The sequence below is a fragment of the Prionailurus viverrinus genome, chromosome D3 (assembly GCF_022837055.1).
Source record: "Prionailurus viverrinus isolate Anna chromosome D3, UM_Priviv_1.0, whole genome shotgun sequence".
Classification (NCBI taxonomy): domain Eukaryota; kingdom Metazoa; phylum Chordata; class Mammalia; order Carnivora; family Felidae; genus Prionailurus; species Prionailurus viverrinus.
Window position 1 is genome coordinate 22,546,496 of NC_062572.1, and position 22,757 is coordinate 22,569,252.

Below are 22,757 nucleotides of genomic sequence, written 5' to 3' on the forward strand. Positions count from 1 at the left end.
TGTGTAGTATGTGAGTCACACTTTGAAATTTTGCTGTACTCTATTTCCCATGACATTGATGGTTTCCTCTGTAAACGTACCTTCTTGTTTAGGCTGATACTTGTAAGACTGGGATCAATGACCCCACTCAAGATGGTTTCTCTCTGACCCCAAGCATTTGTCAGGCTGAGTCACCCTGCGATGAGCTCGAGACCCATTTCAAAGGTCTTCCAAGAGAATCTACATTTGGAAGAAATCTGTGACTTCTAAAATCATAAAAGACTAATGTCAATCGTATTTTTTAGCATTCACCATTTGTATAATTGGAACTACTGCCATATGTGAGTCAATGTCTGAAAGATGACCGTTTGTAAAGAGGACAGGGTTGATTGGCTTATAAGTTCTAGGGCCTGGACAGTAACAGAATACTGGATCAGAGTGGCTCAGTGCTGCACAAGGTCTGAAGCCCCTATTGGTTCAGAGCTGGGTTTAAGTTAGATACTGTTAGATTCTTTTGACTGAGTAAAATGGCCATAGGACTGCTGGATTTACAGGCAGGACTCCAGCATTTCACTTTATGAAAGGGAAATGGTCTGGACTCTGACCAGATATTGTAGGATTTCCGGAGAGGCAGCAGGTCGTGAGAAGGGAGAGTGCTGACTAGGAGTCATGGGCTGGATCCTAGTCCTACCCCTGCCCCACCTAATCCCTGTCATCTCATGAAAAATGAGAGTACCCCAATCTGGTCAATCATCAGAATTGTTGGGGAGCTTTAAAACTATGAATTCTTTGTTCTTATCCCTGGAGATTTAGAAAGTTTGAGCAAGACTCAAGATCTTTGTTTTTAAAAAGCCCCTTTGAGGATTCTGATGATAATGTAGGAACCATGGGCAGATGAGCTGTAAGGTTCCCTACAGGGCTCTGTTTTTAAGTGGCAAATGAAAATTTCTGTGGGTGATTTTGCTGGAATATAATCTCTTCATATCCTTGGGTCAAGTCAGGCATCTCCAGAGCTTAAGAGAAGACAGGCTGGTAGTTAGGCTGAGATGAGCTCCTGGGGTCAGTGGCACAGTTGAGGTGACTGGGTGATTTTGTTTTACCAATAGCATTTTCTGGATTTCCAGGAGATAGACATGGGTCTAGGGGCAATGTAGCCTTCCCCACACATGAAGCAGTCCTGCTAGCTCCTGTTGGTCAGTGTGCCAGCAGGAAGCTTTTGTTCCCCTTTCCCATCCTGTAAGTTTCTCTTGTGTTGAAGAAATATCTGGGCATCCCTCTCTATCAAAACTTTAAAATATTTTAAAAATGTTTGTTTTGGGGCTCCTGGGTGGCTCAGTCGGTTAAGCGTCTGACTTCAGCTCAGGTCATGATCTCACAGTTCGTCAGTTCAAGCCCTGCATTGGGCTCTGTGCTGACAGCTCAGAGCCTGGAGCCTGCTTCAGATTCTGTGTCTTCCTCTCTCTTTGCTCCTCCCCAACTCGCACTCTGTCTCTCTCAACAATAAATAAACATTAAAAAAAAAAAAGTAAAAAAAAATTAAAATGTTTGTTTTTCGGAGAGAGAGAACAAGAAAGATAATGCGTGCATGAGCAGGGAAGGGGCAGAGAGAGAGAAATCCCAAACAGGCTCCACACTGACAGTGTAGAGCCCTGTGAGGGGCTCAAACTCATGAACCTGTGAGATCATGACCTGAGCCAAGATCAGGGGTTGGACGCTCAACCGACTGAGCCATCCAAATACCCCAAAACTTTTGTAATTTGGTAATTTTTTATTTTTTAAGTAAGTTCTGTGCCCAACATGGGGCTTGAACTCATGACCCCAAGATCCAGAGTCACATGCTCTAGGGGTGCTAGGGTGACTCAGTTGGTTGAGTGTCTGACTTTGGCTCAGGTCATGATCTTGCAGTTGTGGGTTCGAGCCCTCCATCGGGCTTGCTGCTGTCAGCCTGTCAGCTCGAAGCTGGCCTTGGATCCTCTGTTCCCCTCTCTCTCTGCCCCTCCCTTGCTTGTGCTCTCTCTCAAAAAATAAAACAAAACAAAAAAAAAAAAGAATCACAAGCTCTAGTGGCAGAGCCAGCCAGGTACCCCCCTGTATCAAAACTCTTAAGAGCATGTTTGTAATGCTTTAGGTTGAATAGCACCTCACAGTTTTTCTTTCTTTCTGTTTTTAAAGTTTATTTATTTTGAGAGTGAGAGAGCACACCGTGTGCGTGTCTGCATGCATGAGCAGGGGAGGGGCAGAAAGAGGAGGAGAGAGGGAATCTCAAGCAGGCTCTACAATAAGCATGGAGCCCAATGTGGGGATCCATGCCATGACCGTGAAATCACGACCTCAGCTGATGTCAAGAGTCAGACACTCAACTGACTGAGACACCCACGTACCCCAGCACCTCACATTTTTTCTGAATCCATTTATTTATAACAGCTCACTGAGATGGCAAAGGCCGGTGTTAGAGCCATTTTACAAAAAGACCATTTGGTAGCAGAGTAGGTTCCAGAACAGAGATCTTTCGATGCCCAATCCCATACTCTTTAAAACAATACCATGTTGCCAATAAAAGGTGCTGTTAGTACAGAATTTAGACAGTGATAGCAAGAGATGGAGGTGAGCTTTAACCTGCCCACTGGGGCTTGCTGTGTACTCAAGGTACCTCCATTTTGTGAGGGCTCCGCCTGTTTAAATTATGAGGTGAATTGAGTATACTGACTTGAAAAGTTGTCTGTAGTTACATAGGTGAGAATTCATATTATGCCACCCATCCCCCATCATAATACTCTTGAAGAATTTATATACATATCTTTCCTTTATTTCAGTTCTTCCTGTCCACCCCCCTGCCCTTTCCCCTCCCTAACAGTATAGAAGAAACCATTGCTCCAAAATGTGTGCCATCTCACTCACTGCAAGCTCTACTCTGGGGTGCGGGGAGAGGGCATGGCTCTTGCAGAGGGGAGGTGGGTGTTGGATGTGATTTAAGGAGACTTGAACTCAGCTGTGGGTCTTGAGTGTGTTTCATTTTCATGTGTTCTGTTTTTCACATTTAAGAAAATGTTTCTAGCCTCTTTGCCTGCTCTGAGAGTCCTATTCTTTTCATGGTAGGAGAAGAAGCACATGTAGTTGGCTGAGTAGAAATGAAACCTGTGTGTTTGTTTTATGTGATTAAGGGAATTCTGCAACTAGCAGCAAAGTAAGTAGCCTGTTGAGACCAAATAATTTGGTCATTTACCTGCTTGTAAAGGTAAATGTTCATTTTTTAAAAAATCAGAAAACATTACAAAATATGAAAATGAAAACAGTAGTGACCCACGATCCCATAATGCACAGGAAACCACAGTTCACATTTTGGGGAACTTAGCCCTTCCGGGCTTTTAGATGTTTAGGAATATGTATTTTAATTTTAATTTTTAAAAAATGTTTATTTATTCTAAGGGTGGGGGCAGAGAGAGGGATATAGAGAATCCCAAGCAGGCTCTGCACCACCATCACAGAGCCCGATGTGGGACTCGAGCTCACTAACTGAGAGATTATGACCTGAGCTGAAATCAAGAATTGGATGCTCAACTGACTGAGCCACCCAGGCACCCGAGTTAATTTTTAATGAGATAGTTTAAAAATTTTTTTAAGTTTATTTATTTCGAGAGAGTACATGAGTAGGGGAGGGGCAGGGAGGGGGAGGGAGAGAGAGAGAAAGAGAAAGAGAAAGAATCCCAAGCAGGCCCTACACCATCAGTTCAGAGCCTGACATGGGGCTTGAACTCACAAACTGTGAGATCATGACCTGAGCCAAAGTTGGACATTTAACCAATTGAGCCATCCAGGAGCCCCGAAATGTTTAAAAATTTTTAAATAAAACATGATTATATAAAAATTCAAATACTACCAAAGGGTTTACATAAAAATATCTTCCATTTTCTGCCCCATCTACTAATCCCATCCCTACTCTCCAGAAGCATGCAAGCTTCTTTTTTTTTTTAAATTTGAGATAGAGTGCGAGAGAGTGCACGGGGGAGGGGCAGAGAATGGAGACACAGAATCGGAAGCAGGCTCCAGGCTCTGAGCTGTGAGCACCGAACATGGGGCTCGAACTCACGAGCTGTGAGATCACGACCTGAGCCAAAGTCAGATGCTTAACTGACTGGGCCACCCAGGCGCCCCTAAGCATGCAAGCTTTTTTAACGTTACTGTATCTTTCCAGAATGTCTCTCCCTACTTACATATATTTTGGCTACTCAAAGGTGACTTAATTTTTTTCTGTTTAATTGAGAAATAATCAACATACATCACTTATGTAAGTTTAAGGTATATAGCATGATGGTTTGATTTACATATATTGTGAAATGATTGCCAGAATAACAGCTAACATCCATCATCTCTATAGAAAACATTTTTAAAAAAGAAAAAAGGAAAAAGGAAAACATTTTTTCCTGTGATGAGAACTCTTAGGATTAATTCTCTTTACTTTCCTATGTGATGTACAGCAGTGTTAGCTATAGGCATCATTTTGTATATTACATCCCTAGTCCTTATCTCTCTTATAACTGGAAGTTTATACCTTTTGACCTTCTTCTAATTCCCTGTCTCCCTCTGCTCCACCCCCTATAGTCTGATCCCTTTTCCTCTTGAGTTTGGTTTTTCTTTTTTTTTTCCCTTTTATTCATTTTTTTAGATTCCACTTATATATAAGTGAGATCATGCAGTGTTTGTCTTTCTCTGGCTCACTTAATGAACTTAGCATAATGCCTTCAGGGTTCATCCATGTTGTTGCAGGTGGTAGGATTTCTTCATTTTTTTTCTGGCTGAAAAAGATTCCAGTGTATGTATGTATGATGTATGTACGTACACACACCCAGACATACATATACACCACAACTTGTTTATCCATTGGACACTAGGTTGTTTCCATGTCTTGGCCATTGTGAATAATGCTGCCATGATGATTTCATTTTTAAGTCACTTTTACTCATGTATTGTCATTTACTTGCAATAAAACATACCCTTTTTTTGTTTAAAGTTTTTTTTTTTTTTTTTCAACGTCTTTTATTTATTTTTGGGACAGAGAGAGACAGAGCTGAACGGGGGAGGGGCAGAGAGAGGGAGACACAGAATCGGAAACAGGCTCCGGGCTCTGAGCCATCAGCCCAGAGCCCGATGCGGGGCTCGAACTCACGTACCGCGAGATCGTGACCTGAGCTGAAGTCGGACGCTTAACCGACTGCGCCACCCAGGCGCCCCAAAACATACCCTTTTTAAGTATACAGTTCATTGTTGCTTTTTTATTTTTATTTTTAAAAATTTTTTAACGTTTATTCATTCTTGAGAGAGATACAGAGTGTGAGCAGGGTAGGGGCGGAGAGAGAGACATACACAGAATCAGAAGCAGGCTCCAGGCTCTGAGCCGTCAGCACAGAGCCTGACGCGGGGCTTGAACTCACAAGCGGTGAGATCATGACCTGAGCTGAAGTCGGACGCTCAACCGACTGAACCGCCCAGGCGCCCCCTCTTTTATTTTTTATTAAAAAATTTTTTTGAATGTTTTTATTTTATTTTATTGAGATAGAGACAGAGCACGAATGGGGGAGGGGCAAAGAGAGAGGGAGAGAGAATCTGAAGCAGGCTCCAAGCTCTGAGCTGTCAGCACAGAGCCCGATGTGGGGCTTGAATTCCCGGACCATGAGATCATGTCCTGAGCTGAAGTCCGATAATTAACCGACTGAGGCCCCCCAGGTGCCCCTATATATCTTCTTTGAAGGAATGTCTATTCAAGACCTTTGTCCATTTTACATTGGGTGGTTTGTTTTTTGTTGTTGGGTTGCAGGAGTTCTTTATATATTCTGGATACTATACCCTTACCAGATACATGTATTTGCAAATACTCTATTCTGTGGATTGTATTTTCACTCTCTTGATAACATGTTTTGGTACACAAAAATTTTTAATTTTGATTAAGTCTAGTTTATCTATTTTTACCTTTATTGCTTATGTTTTTGTTGTCCTATCCAAGAAGTCATTCTGAATCCAGTATTGTGAAGATTCTCTTCTAAGAAAAATTAGGCCTTTCTCTCTCTCTCTTTTTTTTTTTTTAAAGAAAAATTGTAGGTCTTCTGTTTAGGTTTTTGGTACATTTTGTGCTACTTTGAGGATGCGCTTGGCCTTAGAGCAGGAGCCGAGAGTTGAGGAGCTGCTTTCAGGAGTTTCTTCTCAGGAACCCATGATGTCATGGACAAGTTCTGGGTTTGTGGTCAAACTGCCTGTTCAGTTAGGCTGCTCAAGGCCTGGTGTTTGGCCTTAGAAAGGAGGGTGCTTGACACTGGCATCTCTCTGTAGAGAACTGGCTTTGCATGAATAGCACTGGGGATAGAAGACAACCAGGTGTGCCTGCAGCTGTCACATGTTCTGGGTTTGTGTGGCAGTTGTGATTCCAGATATGCTGTCCTTGTGTCCTCATTGTCCTTTTGTCCTCATTGTCAAAAAGGGAACCAAAACCTTCATAGGCATTTCTTAACAAGAGGGGTCGAAGTGTGTCGCATCTGTAAACCTAAAGTGTACAGTGCACACCTGTGCAGCATAGTGACTCCAAGGCTTCCTGTGAACACCTAGGTGATTTTCCATGCAGGATGACATCTGGTGGCAGACTCCTTTGGTCTCTGGCATTTCCAGGGTGTCCTTTTTTTCTTGACTGCTGGACCTGAGAACAGAGATGCATCTGGTAGGAAAGCTGGCCTGCTGGAAATGGTGGACTCTTTGGGGAGGAAGCAGTCCTCCTGTCTCTCTTCCTGCCAGCCTCCAGAGGTGATCCACAGACAGAGGTGGGCCTATGACTGCAGAGCAAGTGGGGATTGGCAGCTGGCCTTTCTTATCAGGTGCAAAGGGCTCTCACTTGAACACCTGCACCTAACCTGGAGGCACCCAGCCTGGAGCCAGGCACTTCGGGTGCTGAACATACCTGGCTGAGTGGACAGCATATAAAAAGTTCAGCCCTGAGTCCCTCCATGTGAAGCAGCAGCAGTGGGTGCTGAGAATAGGCCTGACTTGTTCTGCCTCACCTATCAGCAGGAGATGCTCTGTATGTGGAATCTGGTCTTGGGTTCCCCCCCCCCCCCCCCCCCCCAGTAATAGAATTTAGGGAATTTTCTGTGGTTTAAAGCAAACTTCCAACTCTTAAATTGTGAATAGAGTAGAAAAGTCAAGAGAATAGAGTTACACACCTCTTGATTGAACAGTTAATGTTTTATTATACCTGCTTTATCTTCGTGTGTATATATATCTTTTATTCTCTGAATCATTTGAAAGTATGTTGCAGTCATTACAAAACTTCACCTCTAAAAACTTTAGTATGCATCTGAGTATAACAACTTGGTTTTGTTGTTCGTTTTTGGCCTAGCCATGGGGTCCTGTGGCAAGGTGTGAGGTGTTCAGGGACCAGTGGCGTAGACAGTAGGCCTCAGTCAAGAGCAGCTGGGCCCACATCCATGTTCATTCCCTGCATTAGCAATGCTTTATTTCCAGCCTCAGTTTAGAACTTAAAAAATGTATGGTGCAACATTCCAATTCATTAAAAGGAATGTGGGAGGACAGATCAGCCTGTGCCCACATATCACCCTATGTCCTTTTTCCTGCCTACCCGCCTGGAGCTCCATTTGCCTGCATTCAGCATACCCCTCTGTGCTGTGGTGCCTATGACGCTGGACAGTATTGAACATGTTCTGCACTTTTTTTTTACAACTTTATATAGTTACTATAGCTTTCTTCTTCTTATCTGTAAACAGGCTACTATAAACTCCCTCATAAGGTTGTTAAATGAGAATGATGTACGTGTAAATACCTTGCTCTGTGCTGGCAGGGTGTAGAAAGTCAGTAAATACAGGCACACTTCATTTTATTGTGCTTTTGCTTTATTGTGCTTTGAAGGTAATTGCATTTTTTTGTTTTTTATTTTATTTTATTTTTTACAAATTGAAGGTTGGTGACAACCTTGCATCTAGTGAGTCTGTCAGCACCATTTTTCTAACAGTGTTTACTCACTTTGTGTCTCTGTGTCATATTTTGGTAATTCTCGCAGTATTTCAACGTTTTCATTATTCTGTTTGTTATGGTGATCTGTGATTAGTGACTACGACTTGCTGAAAGCTCAGATGATGGTTAACATTTTTTAGCAATAAAGTGTGTTTTAATTACATACATTGCTTTTTTTAAAAAGGTTTTTTAAAAAAGTTTTATTTTGAGAGAGCATGAGCGGGGAAAGGGCACTGGGAAATAAAAAAAATTCATTTGACTTGCATTTTTTAAAAGTTTATTTCTTTAGAGAGAGAGAGAATGCGCAGGTAGGGACAGAGGGGGGGGGGAGAGAGAACCCCAAGCAGGCTCCCTATTACTTGTGCAGAGCACGATGTGGGGCTCAAGTTCAAGGACCGTGAAATAATGACCTGAGCTGAAATCAAGAGTTGGATGCTTAACTGATTGAACCCCCCAGGCATACTGCTTTATTGCAATATTTGCTTTATTGCAGTATGCTGGAACCAAACCAGCAGTATCTTTGAGGTATGCCTGTACTGTTTTACTTCCTACCTAATAGGTGTTAGGAAAGGTGGATGTTAAAGTGAGCAGTCAAGTTGGCAGGGAAGTAGATCCCACTTGTCTGCTCAGGTGTCGTTTACTAACTGCCCAGCTCTATCCTCAGAGAATCTTGGGCTCATTCAAGGTCAAGAGGGCGTCTCAGGGGCCTCAGGGCCCCTATCTGGGAGGAACTGTGGCGGCCACACCCCCAGGTCACTCAGGCTGTGCTTTGCCTCTTCCCTGCTTGCCTCAGCCCAGGGACAACACTGAGTGGTGTGTGGAAGAGCTGAGGACTGCCTGAAGAAGATGAGGAACAAGATAAAGCTGAGCTCTGGGTCTGGAAGGAGTACAGGGTGGCTGACTCAAACCTTTAGGGCCCTGTGTGGAGCTTTCTGCCAGGCTGTTCTGCCACAAATCACGGTTTCCTTTATTGTGCTGCAGACCACCCCTGCTCCGTGCCCCCTCCTCCAGGAGCTGCTGGTGGGATTGCTGAGAAACGCTGGCAAATGCAAGGGGGTAGGGCTGGGAGAAGGTTTCAGATGAAGAAATAGCCTGAGGGCACGTTTGTGAGGCTGCTAACTTGCCCGTGGCTTCTTGCACCAGCCACCAGCCCTGAGACACCAGCCATCACTGGTCTTCCTCAGGAGGCTTCTGCCAGCCCCCAGGGAATGAGAATTAGCAGAAAGCACCTGCCACCCCTGCCCTACTGCTACTTTCATCCCCTTGTACAGTAGTGCATGAAATTCACTAGGCAGGGAACTACAGTGGCATGAGTGACGTGGGACACCTGTCCACGGGTGCTGGAGGCCAAGAGGCCTGGGGCCTGCAGAGCCTTGCGGTGGCGCTAGGTGGCACTCCCACCCAGGGGAGTACCAACAAGGTAGGAGGACCCAGTGTGGCTGGAAGGGACCTCGTTCAGGGTGGGAACATAAACTTTTGTTTTTCCCAGAAATCATTTGTTAACCATTATCTGGAATCTAGAAGGCATTTCCTTACTGAAACATACGTGGTGGAAGTCAGGTTAGAAGGCTAATCTCAGGACAGACCTGTGGGCTGGTTTATGAGTTTTCTAAACACCAGTCTTCCTGAGAGGCTTAAAATGATTACAAAGGAACCCTGGTAGACCTGGAGTGTCCCTGTTGTTCATTTTACTGGGAGAGCATTGGTGTTTCAGAGGCTGCTCAGCAAATGAGAACCTGGGCTTTTGTTTTCCTCCCCTAAGTGTAACTTGGACAAGGCCTGGTCTGGAAGTACTAGAGGCTTTGGGGAAGTCAGAATGGTCCTCCAGGATCTTTCTGGTTCTGGAATTTAGTGTTGCCAGGATTCTGTTATCTTCCTGTGCTTTCACTACTTTTTATCCCATTTCACGGTGTGTTTGCTTAGAGCTCTGGGGTGAGAAGGGGTCTTAAGTCTCACTGAGGCTCAGAGAATGCTGTGGGCCTAGGCTGGGAGACTGCAAGGTGCAGCCCCTGTGCTGGAACCTGAGCCCTAGAGGGCTGGAACTCTACATAGTGCACCCCTGCTGCCCTATTCCTGCTGTGCATTGAAAGTATCCAGCATTATGGAAGTCCACAAGGAGGGACCCTGCCCGTCTTCTGCCCCTATCCCCGCTGTGGCATCCCAGGTCTGTAGCTTGTCACAGAGCACTTGCAGAGTGGATCCAGATGAAAACAGGTGTTTGGGGCTTTGTATGCCACCATGTCCTGCTCCAGGCTGCCTGGGCTCAGCTGCCCATCTCTTCGAAAGCCTAAAGGCTCTTTCTTCCTGTTCCAAATGTTGCTTTAGAAATCAAATTCTCAGGGCGCCTGGGTGGCTTATTCGGTTGAGTGATTTCAGCTCGGGTACTATCTCACGGTTTGTGAGTTTGAGCCCCACATCAGGCTTGCTGCCTTTGGATCCTCTGTCCCTCTCTTTCTGATCCTCCCCGACTCATGCCTGCTCGCTCTCAAAAATAAATAGATATTAAAAAAAAAATTAAATTTTCAGTGATCAGAAGGAGCTAGGGTTGTACCCTTGTTCAGTGGCCTAGAGCATGAAGACAGCCTTCTGAGGCAGTCTGACCGCTGAATTTCACTGTTTGTTTTTTTGGGCTTTTTTGGTGTTCCCCGTTCACTCTATCTCACCTAGAAAATGTCTCTTCATCCTATGTGGAGCGAGTGCTTTCAGGCATGGGGTGTAAGGTGCTGACCCCACCCCCCACCCCACCCCACCCCCCGGCTGGGCCCTGCCATCTACTGGGGTAGAAGGACACTGGATGAATCACTTCACAGCCTGGGGCCAGAGGGGAACTTTGCTTTTACTGAGTCTGGTCTCTTTGGGGGTCTATCCCAGATTTTGTGTGGCAGGGGATTTGTATGGTAGGAGTGTGTCTGCCTGGAGGAGGGGGGGGGGGTGTGGAGGTGGGGGCATCCTGTGCCTTCCAGGTGGGGTGTGGGAAAGAGCCAAGGACTTAGATGCCTTTTCGAGGGCTAGAAAAGGTAGCTGGAGGTGGCTTTCTGTTCAGTCCCAGGAAGCTGGCCCTGGGTGAGGTCAGCCACACGTTGAAGCCTGGGACTGCCCAGTTTGGAGTGAGGAAGAAGAATGGCCCCCAGGCCCCGGAGGTGTCGCCGGGAAATCCCGTGACCGGGCGGGGCTGGTTCCCTGGCCGCAGCCCCTCCTCTTAAAGGGGCCCTGGGCCCGGTGGCTGGGTCTGGCCCGAGGGCGGAGCGTGACTGCTTCTGGTATCCGCCCTCCATCCCTGCCCTGGGTGGTCTGAGTGGCCAGAGCCGAGCCCCCGCCTGCCTGCCGGGGCTTCCTCTCCGAGTGGCGCCTCCTTGGGCGTCGGCGCCTGACACCCAGCGAGACCGGACTACCTGCTGGTGAGTGAGTGGAGCCCGTAGCGGGGCCGCCCTGGGTGCCGGTCGCCCCTTGGAGCTGCGGGGCCCTGGGCTGGAGAGCCCACCCCACAGTCTTCATCCCTTCACGGGCTTCTCCTGCCCACATGGTGGGTCACGGGCTGTCCTGGATGAGCTCACTTCCGCCAGGCCGGGCAGCATCTCCTGGCCCTCAGCCGGCTGGGAAAGGGAAAATGCTGGGGCTCCAGGTCCCCTCTTGCTCCGAAAGATTTCCTCAGTGACTGGCGCCAGTTAGGGAAGAAAGCTGCCCTGTTCTCAGTGGGACCTGTAGGTGTCCCCAGGGTCTCACCTGAGGGGCAGAGACGGGGGTGACAAGCTGCCCTTCACAGAGCCCTATCCCCAAAGGAAGGTTCTTTTCCTTTCTGGGATTCTTAAATTTCTTAGAAGTCCCGTGCTGTGGGGAGGACTGTCCCCACCTCCAACCACCCTTCCCTGGCTGCTGGCTTGAAAGAAGTATCTCTGGGTCCTTCTCTTTCCTTCCTCTTCTCTTGCCCAAGGCTTCCCCAAGATGGCTCACCCGTTTCACCTGGGGAGAATCCATTTTCCCTGTTCTCTGTTTTTGAAGTTTTGTCTGCTTCTAGTCCTGGAACACAGGGAGGAAGGGTTGGTGGTCCCACCTGGACACAGCTGTTTGTGTCATGCTTCAGGTGAGCTGGGTGGGGGGCTGGGGGTGTCGGGTAGTGGCCCTGCCTTCCAAGGTGGAAGCGGGCCCAGAAAGTCAAGCAGATGAACACAGAATTTGGGGAAACGGGGACACTGAGGCTTTCTGCTGCGGCTTCAGGGGGAGTGACCCTGGCACCCAGTGAGAGTTCCGCTCAGGGAGCAAGAACAAATTTCTTAGGTTGTCTCTGGCAGGTTGTGTGCCTGGCTGCAAGGCCCTTGGTGCTCAGGGAGAGCTTGTTGGGGGGCGGGGGACAGACAGTCTGACTCCGTCCCTGTCTTCCTGACCTTGTCCAGACTCAAACCTGAATCCATCAAAGTCCAAGGGAACCTGTAGTAACTGGTAACTGGCCTGGGTTCGTCCATCTGACTTCAGTTGGAACGTTCCATTCCACTGAGGGGGTTATTGTTGCCTTCATTACAGGTTGTGAGGGGACATGGCAGCACTGGTCGGGTGTGAATACCCAGAATAGCACGTCCAGACAAAGGTGACCCCCTACCTGGTCCTGTTGGGCCGTCAAATCTTCTCATAGGGGCAGCAAGTGTCTGTGTGATTTGGGCTCTTTCAGAACTACTGACTCCACCCTGTCCCTGCTCTCTTGCCAGTGGGAGCATACCTCAGTGCTCTCAGAGTTTGGGTTTGGAAACGGAGGTGGGGTGTTGGGAGTCAGGTCTAGGGGATGAGACGACACCAGGTCTCGGGTGAAAGTGAGGCATGGTGTTTCTGAGCAGAGCAGAGTTCTGGGCCAGTGTTGCTACTATGATCTGAGCCTCGAGGGGGTGAGCAGGAGGAGTGACCCTTCCCATTTCCAGATAGCCAAACTGATAGCCACAGAGCACCTGTGACTTGCAAGGCCTCTCCCAGCTCTCAGGGTAGGGCAGCCAGGATTGCAGTAACTGGATTGTCCCCCTCCCCCACCAAAGCCTAGCTTCTGAGTTCCCCTGTTCAGTATGGCTGGTCCTTAGGCCTTGTGATAACTTTAAACTCCTACTGGTCACAGCTCACAACTCTTCTCCACAGAGTGTCCTTGAGATGGAGGAGAGAGGGAATGTAACTGTACTTCCCTTGCTTCAGGGAGTCCTGCTTTTGGGTTCCTCATCTGGGCCTGGCTCCAAGGAGCCAGAGAGTAAGAAAATTTTGGCTTGGGCTCCAAGGGTCATCGCAGGAATGGAGGGCAAGTGGGGCACCATAATGGGGAGGCCAGGAGCACTGTTGGCCTAGGAAGTGGCTCTGCCTTTGGGAAGCAGGAAGGAATGAGCCTTAGGGGAGCCCCTTTCCTCCATCCTGCAGCTTTGAGCTAGACAGAGGGTGCCAAGCCTGTTTTCTGGGGACAGGTGAATTCATGTCTGCTCCCTGGGGACCTTTTGGGGCCCATGCATGGTGATTTGGAAGAAACTTGACAGTCTGGTCCCTGACCCATTTCGGAAGAGGAGGTAGAGTGGTGGTGGAGGTAGGACTGAGGGCTCAGGTCATCCTCCTGGCCCTGTGGGGGCAGTTTCTTAGAGTCTAGGATAGCAGCAACTTGAACTGGGCCCCCTTGAGCACCCTGCACTGCAGGAGGAAGGGTGAAGGCCCAGTTTACTGTGGTGGGCCGTGAGGCCTGGCCAAGTCCCTGCACTGGGGGCCCTGGGGTAAATGAAATGGCAGAGGCATACACAGGAATCTGTTTTTGAGGACCTGAGGTTTTGGGTCTAGCTAGGTTTGTCTGTGGGCTCCAGCATGTGCCTTTCTGGCAGCATGCTGCAGTGGTCACTGCCCCATCTGGTAACATAGTGGGGGAAATAGGCAGGTTGAGACTGGGGTCCCCATCCTCTTCCACAAGGCCTCACTGGCCTCACCGGAAATCCTGTGCACTCAGTCTGAGCTTTCTCGAGTGGGGGCAAGAGCCTTGTCCTAGAAGTCAAGCACTTCAAGCACTGTGCCTAGTCCTGACTGCCTGTCACCCCTTTGGGCCTGGGGAGCTGACAGGAGGCCATTGTGGGGCCCCATTGCCTGGTGGGCCATGGAGGGGTGGGGTGTGTGCTCAGTACATGGGTGATATAGTTGAAGTGACCTGTCACAGATGGGAAAGTTAGGAGGCTCAGCATGGGTGAGGGATAGACACAGTGGTGTCCATGGGTCCCGGGGCCTGGCCCTTAGGTCAGAGGAGGCTCCTGTGCGTATCCGCTTCTGGCTGAGACCAGGTGCCCACCCATAGTGAGCTGTCCTGCCACTCAGGTGAGTGGCCTGGGGATGATCTCTGCTGGAGGGGTCTGGGTCTGGGGTGGCCAGGCCTTGCCACTTCCTTGGTCAGGGCTGGAAATCCATGCTTACTTTCGGATGTTACTCAACCTGTGCTGGCTCCCACTGCACACTACACTCCGAGGGATTTGACTCGCCAGGGACTGGCATTTTCACCTCTGGCTGAGGTGCCTTTGCCAGGGCATCAGACATTCACCCTTGTGTGGGTGGAGCCGGGTCTGAGTGGGGCCTCTTGTTCTGTTGTGAGTCAGTTGGCTGTGCGGGGGTCACCATTTGGCCTGGGACTGCGCTGGAGCAGGCAGGTGGCCCAGCTTGGGGACAGAGTGGGTGGAGGGCAGGGGCCTGTGTCCGAGGCCTCAGGCCCCCACTGCTTCCCAAGCAGGTGTGACCAGTGCCTGTCTTCACGATAGCCCCAACCTCTAAGCTGCGCCCAGTGAGCCACAGGACCCAACTGAGCTGCGAAGCGGCCCACCAGCCACCAGCTGACCTCTGCTGGGTCAGCTTTCTGCCTTGGGAGCTTCTCTCAGGGCCTGCATCTCTGCGTCTAAAGATGGTGGCAAGTGCCTGTCCTCTGTAGCCTGCAGTTGGGATTGGAGGCCAGGCTGGTTGGGTCCTTGACTATCCCTGGGCTCAGACAGCAACGACTGTGGAATGTTTGCTCTCCTTTCCTATTATCTGTGAGGGCCTGTGGGCGTGTCCTCCCAGATCACCAGGCAGGGCCAGAGTGCTGTCCACAGCAAAGATCGGAGTGAGGGGCTGGTTTGGGCGTCAGTCCTGGTTGGTTTTCCCTCAGATCACGTCATGAGTGTGCTAATCTGCTGAGGAGGCCTTGGGGGGGGTCTGTGCCGGGATGGGAGGCTCTGACGCCTGGCTGTGGGGGGCTGGTGAGAGAGCTGGAGCAGGTCAGGTTTCTAGCGTCTGACCCCCACCCACCGTGTCTCTCTTGTCTTCCCGCTCCCTCATTCCTCAGATGCTGTTTTGTCACCTGAATGGAAAATGGGTCAGGTCCTGGTGAGGGAGGGGCCGCTCGAGCTGCAGACAGGCCGACGCTGGGTGCCCGCCTGGAGCACAGGGCTCAGATTCCAAGCTTGTGCTTCTTGCTCCCACAGGCGCCTGGTCCCTTCTCTGGCATTAGCTCGCCGCGCTGGAGGGGGCAGGTGGCCCAGCCTGGGGACAGAGTGGGTGGAGGGCAGGGGCTTGTGTCCGAGGCCTCAGGCCCCCACTGCTTCCCAAGCAGGTGTGACCAGTGCCTGTCTTCACGATAGCCCCAACCTCTAAGCTGCGCCCAGTGAACCACAGGACCCAACTGAGCTGGGAAGCGGCCCACCAGCCACGAGGCAGCCAGCCCGAGGAGTGGTGACAGCGCAGGAGCTCCTGGCTGGGGGGAAGGGAGGAAGGAGGAGAAACAAAGGCGAGTGTGCCTGGCGCCGCCCACCATGTGTCAGTCAGAGGCTCGGCGAGGACCGGAGCTCCGAGCAGCGAAATGGTGAGATGCTGCCGGCCGCGTCCTAACCTCACTGTGCCCCGCCACGACCTCCGGAAGGTCAGAGTTCACGTCCAGCGGCCCCGAGGTGGAGGTGGCGGCAGGGGGCAGGGGGATCAGCCCCCGAGGCTGGAGGGGCCCGGCCCGGGGGGCCTGAGTCGGAGAGCCCGCTTCAGGTACCTGGGGAGGCAGAGCGGGCTGGTGGCCTAGTGTCTGCTGCTCCCTAATTGCTGCTCCCAGGCCCCCACCCCCAGGCGCTCCCCACCCTGCTCTGGAGAGGTGCCACTCTTCTAGCATTGGTCCCTGGGCTTCTGCAGTGATCAGGGCGGGTGGGGGAAGCCCTGGGGACAGCAGGAGTTTGTACAGCTTTGTTTGGCCCTATTACCTTCCTGAACCTTTTGAAAACACAGTGGGGTGGGGTGGGTTGGGAGAGAATGAACGCAGGGAGTCTGGTGAGCTGTGGAAAGAAGCATCTTCCATTGCCATCATTGAATAGCAGGTGCCCGGCCATCAGCTTGGCTCTCCATTTTTTTCTTTTTGGTATCAGCTGAGATGCCTCTTTGTTCCTTGGTTTGTTCAGCAACTGGGGGCAGAGGACATGGCTTCTCTGAGAGTGGATGGGAGCCTTAGATTATCCAGTTGAATGCAGTCTTTTTGCAAATGAGGAAACTTAGGCCTGGGGACACTCTCAGAGCGGGTGGGAAGGTGGTCTTCTGATGGCTGCACTGGGGCTTCAGGAACATTTTCTAGTGCTTAGGCATGAGACCAGGGGACTTGGGTGTCCCTGTTGTGTCTCAGGAGGCCAGGGTTCTGGTGAAAAGGCCCACCCAGCCTCAGATCCCCGCAAGGCTGAGCCTGTGCTGAATGCACTGAATTTGGGCTTTGTTGAAAGGAGGGGTTTGGCTGAGGTGTGTGACCCCGGCAGACCTGGGAGGTGGTCTTAGGGTTTCTGGGGAGGTTCCCCCCACCAACCTCTGGGTCTGTTTTGGAGAACCTGATGTGATGTAGAAAGATCAGGCAGGTGGATGGAGCTGTAGCTGTTAGGGGTGTGCGTGTGTGCAGGTACACGTTCATGGGTGTTTTCTTTTGGGGTCTTGCTAGGCCCAATCCCTTAATTTATCTGATGAGGAAACAAGAAGCCCAGAGCCTTGAAGAGATTTTCCCAGATCCTGCAGTGCAATGGTAGCCGTAGCTCCCCGCTGCTCTGTGCTTCTGCACTGTTGGGGCTCCAGATCAGACTGTCTTCCTGGCGCCTCTGTGGGCAGAGCTGGCCCCAGGATTTGGGGGCTGTGAGGCAGGCTGTGCACCCCGTCTTCCCCATGCTGCCCCTGATTCCTAGTCCTCCTAAGCTGGTAGGCAGGTGGGTGAGACTGGGATGTGAGTCTGCCGACCAGAGGCAGCTGAGCCCCCAACTCAGAATGGGCTTGTGTTGAGGGGCCATGGCAGTGCTGCTGGACTCCATAGAGAGGCAAGCTTGCTGAGGGTGGGGTGGGGCCTCCCAGACCCTGACTGCTGACCTGGCTGTGCGCGGACATCTGCTCTGCAGGTTGCACTTCCCCCAGCTGGCACTGAGGCGGAGGCTGGGACAGTTGAGCTGTATGTCCAGACCTGCCCTGAAACTGCGCTCCTGGCCCCTGACGGTCCTCTACTACCTCCTGCCCTTCGGTGCCCTCAGACCGCTCAGCCGGGTGGGATGGAGGCCCGTGAGCAGGGTAAGTGTGCAGACTGCTGGCCCGGTCATCCTGGGCGCAGGCCTGAGGTTGGGACCCAGGACACGGAAACAGAGAAGGAAACAGTTGTCAGATTAGAGGTGATGGTGTGGGTGCTGAGCCCCCTGGTTGGTCATCTTGACAGGCGAGTTGGTTGGGAAGGCCAGGCTGGTTGGTGGCCCTGAGGGCTTGCTGTGCACCGCCTGTTTTCCTTGCCTGCATTTGTGCCATTTAGGGGCTCTGTTTCTGAGAGGAACCCACACTGGGCATTCAGAAAGTGGTGTCTGATTCCCTGGGTTCAGGTAGAAGAGAGCTCAGAGGTGATTTTGAGAAGAATGTGAATCAATTGCAGGATGCCAGAGTGTGATTCAGGAAGGCTGGTGCCTGTCTGGGCCCCTTAGGGTGTGGATGCCTTTGAGGATGTGGGAGCCCCAGGCAGAGCTGGATGAGGGAGCGACCTGGCCACCATTCCCTAGAGGGCCGGCTCCCTTGCCCTGGGCTCTCTGGGCAGGCTGACCCCAAGTAGGGCACCCTATGCTGAGATGGGCACATCAGCTGTGAGGAGTTTGGGGAGCCATTAGCTCAGTGCACTGTAGAGGTGTTTAAAGTTGGAATGAAATTATACTTACACCGCGGGGACTTGGTGTCTAGGTCGGGCTGACAGGCAGCAGCTGCCAATTAGAGGCAGGTCCCACTGTGGCAGTGGCACCTGGGGTTTAAGAGGCGCTCCCCTTCCAGGTCGCCTGGCCCTGGGAGTTTGGCCCGCGGTGCCAACAGAGACAGCTGGGGCCGATTCCCCTGTGCCTCGGGGCAGCAGCCCCAGGTGCAGACAGCTTTGTGGACCAGTCTCTCACAGTAGAGTGCCTCGGAGCTCAGGCGGGCTGGGTAGGGCGCAGCTGTGTCCGGGGGTGCTTGCCGGCTGGGGTGGGGGTGACAGTGATACAGCGCATCCTCATATGAATGTCCCCGACCTTGTGCGGGCCATATTCCCTCCGCTTTCTGTTTGGACCAGAATGTGTGCTTTGGGCTGTAAACTTTCACCTGCACCCAGGGTCCTGCCCCTTTCTGCCACAGCGTCTCTGTGCAGGTATCAGAGCCATTTATGCCCCTCCTTTCCTTAAGAAGTGAGACTGTGCTGGCCAGTCTCTCCTGGGGACCAGGGCAGTTGCTGTTAGACCTGTGTATAAAATGACTGAAATACTGAGTTTAGGTCACTGTGTCACAGTCTCGGCCAGTATTTGGTCTGTGAGAGTATTTGGGAAGCTCAGTCTGGTTCCTAGTAGGAAACAACCACATCACAAAGCCATCGTGGGTGCCCAGGTGGCCAGAGGTGGTGGCTGACTGGGGGGTGGCAGGGGGCACGCAGGGCGGCCCACTCATCTGCCTGTCTGTGGCCTGCAGGTGGCCCTGTACAAGTCAGTGCCAACGCGCCTGCTGTCGCGGGCCTGGGGCCGCCTCAACCAGGTCGAGCTGCCGCACTGGCTGCGCAGGCCTGTGTACAGCCTGTATATCTGGACCTTCGGGGTAAACATGAAGGAGGCCGCCGTGGAGGACCTGCACCACTACCGCAACCTCAGCGAGTTCTTCCGGCGCAAGCTGAAGCCGCAGGCCCGGCCCGTGTGTGGCCTGCACAGCGTGGTGAGGCCCAATCCTGCCCTCCACTCCTCCCTCCAGAAACGGGATTGTCACCTGTGTCTTTGGGAACCAGTCCCGGCAGCCTCCACTGGTGGCCCATGGGTACTCCTCTCAGGCTAGGGGAGTCCCCCTGCCTCCCTCAGTGGCAAGCCTTTCTCTGCCCTTTCAGATCAGCCCATCAGATGGGAAGATCCTGAACTTTGGGCAGGTGAAGAACTGCGAAGTGGAGCAGGTGAAGGGGGTCACCTACTCGCTGGAGTCGTTCCTGGGTCCACGCATCTCCACAGAGGACCTGCCCTTCCCTCCAGGTGGGTTGGTGCCTGGTGGTGGCCCCCACGGCCCTGCTGCAGCAGTGCTGGGCTGGGTGTCCGGGAGAAGGACGTGAATGGGTTGGGGAGGGAAGGGCCAGGAATCACTGTGTGGAGCTTCATGGCATCCCTGGAGCCCACGTCCAGACTACACAGGCTCAGGTGCTTGTCTGAGAGCCTGGCCCTTGTGTCTGCCCCCCACAGCTACCCCCTGCGGCTCCTTCAGGAACCAGCTGGTCACTCGAGAAGGCAATGAGCTCTACCACTGTGTCATCTACCTGGCCCCCGGGGACTACCACTGCTTCCATTCTCCCACTGACTGGACCGTTTCCCACCGGCGCCACTTCCCAGGTTGGCCAGAGCCTCCCGCTTTTTGGTGTTAAGGGACCGGGGCTCCACATTTGGGGTGCTGAGGTGGGGAGGTGACTGCTTTAGTCTGGCCGGATGTGGGCAGCAAGGTGCAGCCTGGGGTCTAGCCCACTCAGCATTTGGAATGATATGGGTGGACATGGGACTCTGGGAGGCTGGTCTTCTTGCTGGGTGGGGAATAACAGTGTCCCTAACCCCACAGGCTCCCTGATGTCCGTGAACCCCGGCATGGCCCGCTGGATCAAAGAGCTCTTTTGCCACAATGAACGGGTGGTCCTCACTGGGGACTGGAAACACGGCTTCTTCTCGCTGACGGCCGTGGGGGCCACCAATGTGGGCTCTATACGCATCTACTTTGACCGGGTAAGCAGAGCCAGGCCCAAGGGCTGGGCCACTTGGAGTTCCCCCACCTCCTCTTCCATGCAGCCAGATCTATTGGGACTGTAAGTTCAAGATGGGCCCCTGCTAGGCCTGGCTCTGCTGAGCAGCTGCCCTGAGGAGGGGCTGGGTCCTGGGCTCCTGCTCTGCCAGCCCCAACCCCAGATGTGCTGCCACTTGCTCGTCTGGAGGTGGTTAGAGAGGGAGGGGGTTAACCTCCCAGCCCGCACTTTGTTTCTGCTGGGAACCCAGCAAGAACATTGAGCTCAGGGTGAGGCGTGCTGCTTGGAGGCTGAGCGTGTGAGAGGGTGGCCACTGCCTGTCCTTCCCCGGGAGCTGCCTTTCTTGGTGTCAGCTTGTGACCGCCTCACCCACCCTGGATGCTGGAGGAGAGTTGGGTCTGATTCCTCTATGTCTTTCTGGGTCCCAGTTCACAGCTGACACTGGGGACTGTGGTTAGACCTGGCCCATCAAGTCACTGTCCCTAGCTCCCTTTCCAGTCTGGGTTGGGGACAGGCAGCAGAGGTATGTTCCGAGTCCAGGAGCAGACTCCACATGCTGTGCCTCTGGCCTCCCACAGGACCTGCACACAAATAGCCCGCGCTATAGCAAGGGTTCCTACAATGACTTCAGCTTCGTGACACATGCCAACAAGGAGGGCATCCCCATGCGCAAGGGAGAGCACCTGGGCGAGTTCAACCTGGGCTCTACCATCGTGCTCATCTTCGAGGCCCCCAAGGACTTCAACTTTAAGCTGAAAGCTGGACAGAAGATTCGGTTTGGGGAGGCTCTGGGCTCCCTCTAGAGCCTCTCTCCTGGTGGTGGCTACTGTGGGAGCTTTTTCAAACAAACAGGAGGGTCTTTTAGAGGGGAGCCTCTGGGCTGGTCAGGGAGGGGTCTCAGGGCTGTGGAGTCTGACCAGGCAGGACCTGGGTGACTAGTTTCTGCTGTCCCAGAGATGTAGATGAGGTCAGAGCCCCTGTTGACCCTGAACCTATGTGGTCCCCTCTTCCCACTCTAAAGAGAAAGAACATGTAGGCCAAGATGATCTCAAATTCCCTTTTGGAGATTTTTTTAATCTGTATAAACTGGAGACCCTATGTCTCCTGGCTGGGTGTTCAGTTGGTCTTGGTTTCTGTTGTAAGACAGAAGTGGTTATGTATCCCCAGCACTGCTTTTTGGCCTCCCCTTCTGCCTTTCCTGCACTGACTGGGCTGTGCTGCCCCCAGAGCAGGGCCATGTGGCCTTTAACACAACTGCTTTCTGTTCCCAATTCATCCCACCCTGCTTGTTCGGGAAAAGCTGTCTCTCTGCACTTGTGGCTGAATGCATCATCCTGGACTCTGCCAGCGTCTTCTGAGGGGGTCTAATGGCATGGCGCTTAGCAGGTCCCATTGAGTGACCTTTCGGAGCTGGCAAGTCCTCTTTCCAGTAAGCAAGACCAGTTACTGAATCCCCTGAACGGTGTCCAAAGTGAATGGACAGGCAGGCAGGGGTGACCTATGGGGGCCAGGGGAGAGCTTGTCCCCTACTCATATCCAGACCCACATAAAACATGGTAAGTCGCTGCTGTTGATTCAGGGGCTTGTGTTGGAAGCAGAGGAGGAGCCTTGGTGTATTGGGAGGGGGCGGGTCTGTGCCTACCACACCTGTCCCCAGGTAACAGGTACACAATCCTTAGGGAGCCACCGACAGTGGGACCAGGGTTCAGGTTTCCTGGGGACGCTGTGAATTTCTCCTGCAGGAGAAGCCATTTGAACTCTTTCAACTGTATCAGTAGCACAGTATTTTTGTATGAAAAGTGGGAGACTTCTGAACAGTAATTCATTTAATTGCAACATTTTGAAATAAAAAATAAAACTCATTGCAGCTTTGCGTTCTGTTCCTGGAGGCGGGCTGAGGCCTCCCTGGGGCAATGACTAGCACAGAGCCCGCCGCAGGGCCTGGATGCGGGCGATGCAGGAACGAATGGGTTGGCGTTGGGCCTGGAGCTCAGAGACCAGCTGCTGGATCTGCAACTCCACCTGGGGGACGGGAGGCGGAGCTGAGACAAAGCACAGCCAAGGGAGCTGTCCCAGGGCTGCCTGGGGTCTCACCTCCTGCAGTTCTTCCTGCACCTGCTGCTCTGCTTCATGGTCCTCAGGCCTGGGCTCCTCCTGGCTCAGTTCCAGCCACCGGCGCAGGCTTCTGGCTTGCCGCTGGCAGGACCTGAGGGAGTGAGACATCTGCTGCCAGCCCGGCCAGGCCCTTGGCAGTGCCTCCAGCTAGGGAAGCAGCACATCTACTTCTGGTTGGGGCAGGGAGGGTTCTGTTCCTCTGTCAGCTTCCACCACCAGCTCAGGCAACTCAGGTGGGCCCTGGTGGAACTCCTCCCCGTCCCTGTTCCTGGGCGTGGGGGGAGACAGGCTCTGGACCTGGATCACAGACAAGACAGGACAGCCCCCTGTGCGCAGGCCTGTCTTTTCTGCACCTTCATCGTCACAGTCACTGGACCGCTGGCCTCGCACTTGACTTAGGTGGTCAAGTTTTGCTTGAGCAAAAACTTGAGCA

The 22,757-nt window shown here is 52.1% G+C and overlaps 2 protein-coding genes across 24 annotated transcripts in view; one reads left to right on the forward strand and one right to left on the reverse strand.

The window, feature by feature from the left end:
* Positions 1–22,071, forward strand: part of PISD (phosphatidylserine decarboxylase) — a 35,867-nt gene extending 13,796 nt beyond the window's left edge. The window contains exons 1-9 of one of the 8 annotated variants that reach the window (XM_047826875.1): positions 8,391–11,387; positions 12,508–12,571; positions 14,708–15,811; positions 17,355–17,520; positions 18,919–19,155; positions 19,322–19,460; positions 19,665–19,811; positions 20,032–20,192; positions 20,788–22,071. In XM_047826875.1, the coding sequence (XP_047682831.1) occupies positions 15,762–15,811; positions 17,355–17,520; positions 18,919–19,155; positions 19,322–19,460; positions 19,665–19,811; positions 20,032–20,192; positions 20,788–21,012 (1,125 nt within the window). In that variant the 5' untranslated portion in view covers positions 8,391–11,387; positions 12,508–12,571; positions 14,708–15,761 and the 3' untranslated portion in view covers positions 21,013–22,071. Of the gene's footprint in view, positions 1–8,390; positions 15,812–17,354; positions 17,521–18,918; positions 19,156–19,321; positions 19,461–19,664; positions 19,812–20,031; positions 20,193–20,787 lie in introns of those variants that run through there. The other 7 variants (XM_047826874.1, XM_047826877.1, XM_047826876.1 and 4 more) reach the window with 7 other exon arrangements.
* SFI1 (SFI1 centrin binding protein) overlaps positions 22,021–22,757 on the reverse strand; it is a 105,514-nt gene continuing 104,777 nt past the window's right edge. For 12 of the 16 annotated variants that reach the window (XM_047826864.1, XM_047826862.1, XM_047826861.1 and 9 more), the window contains one exon: positions 22,021–22,415. In XM_047826864.1, the coding sequence (XP_047682820.1) occupies positions 22,127–22,415 (289 nt within the window). In that variant the 3' untranslated portion in view covers positions 22,021–22,126. The remainder of the gene's footprint in view (positions 22,416–22,757) is intronic. The other 4 variants (XM_047826859.1, XM_047826870.1, XM_047826869.1 and 1 more) reach the window with 1 other exon arrangement.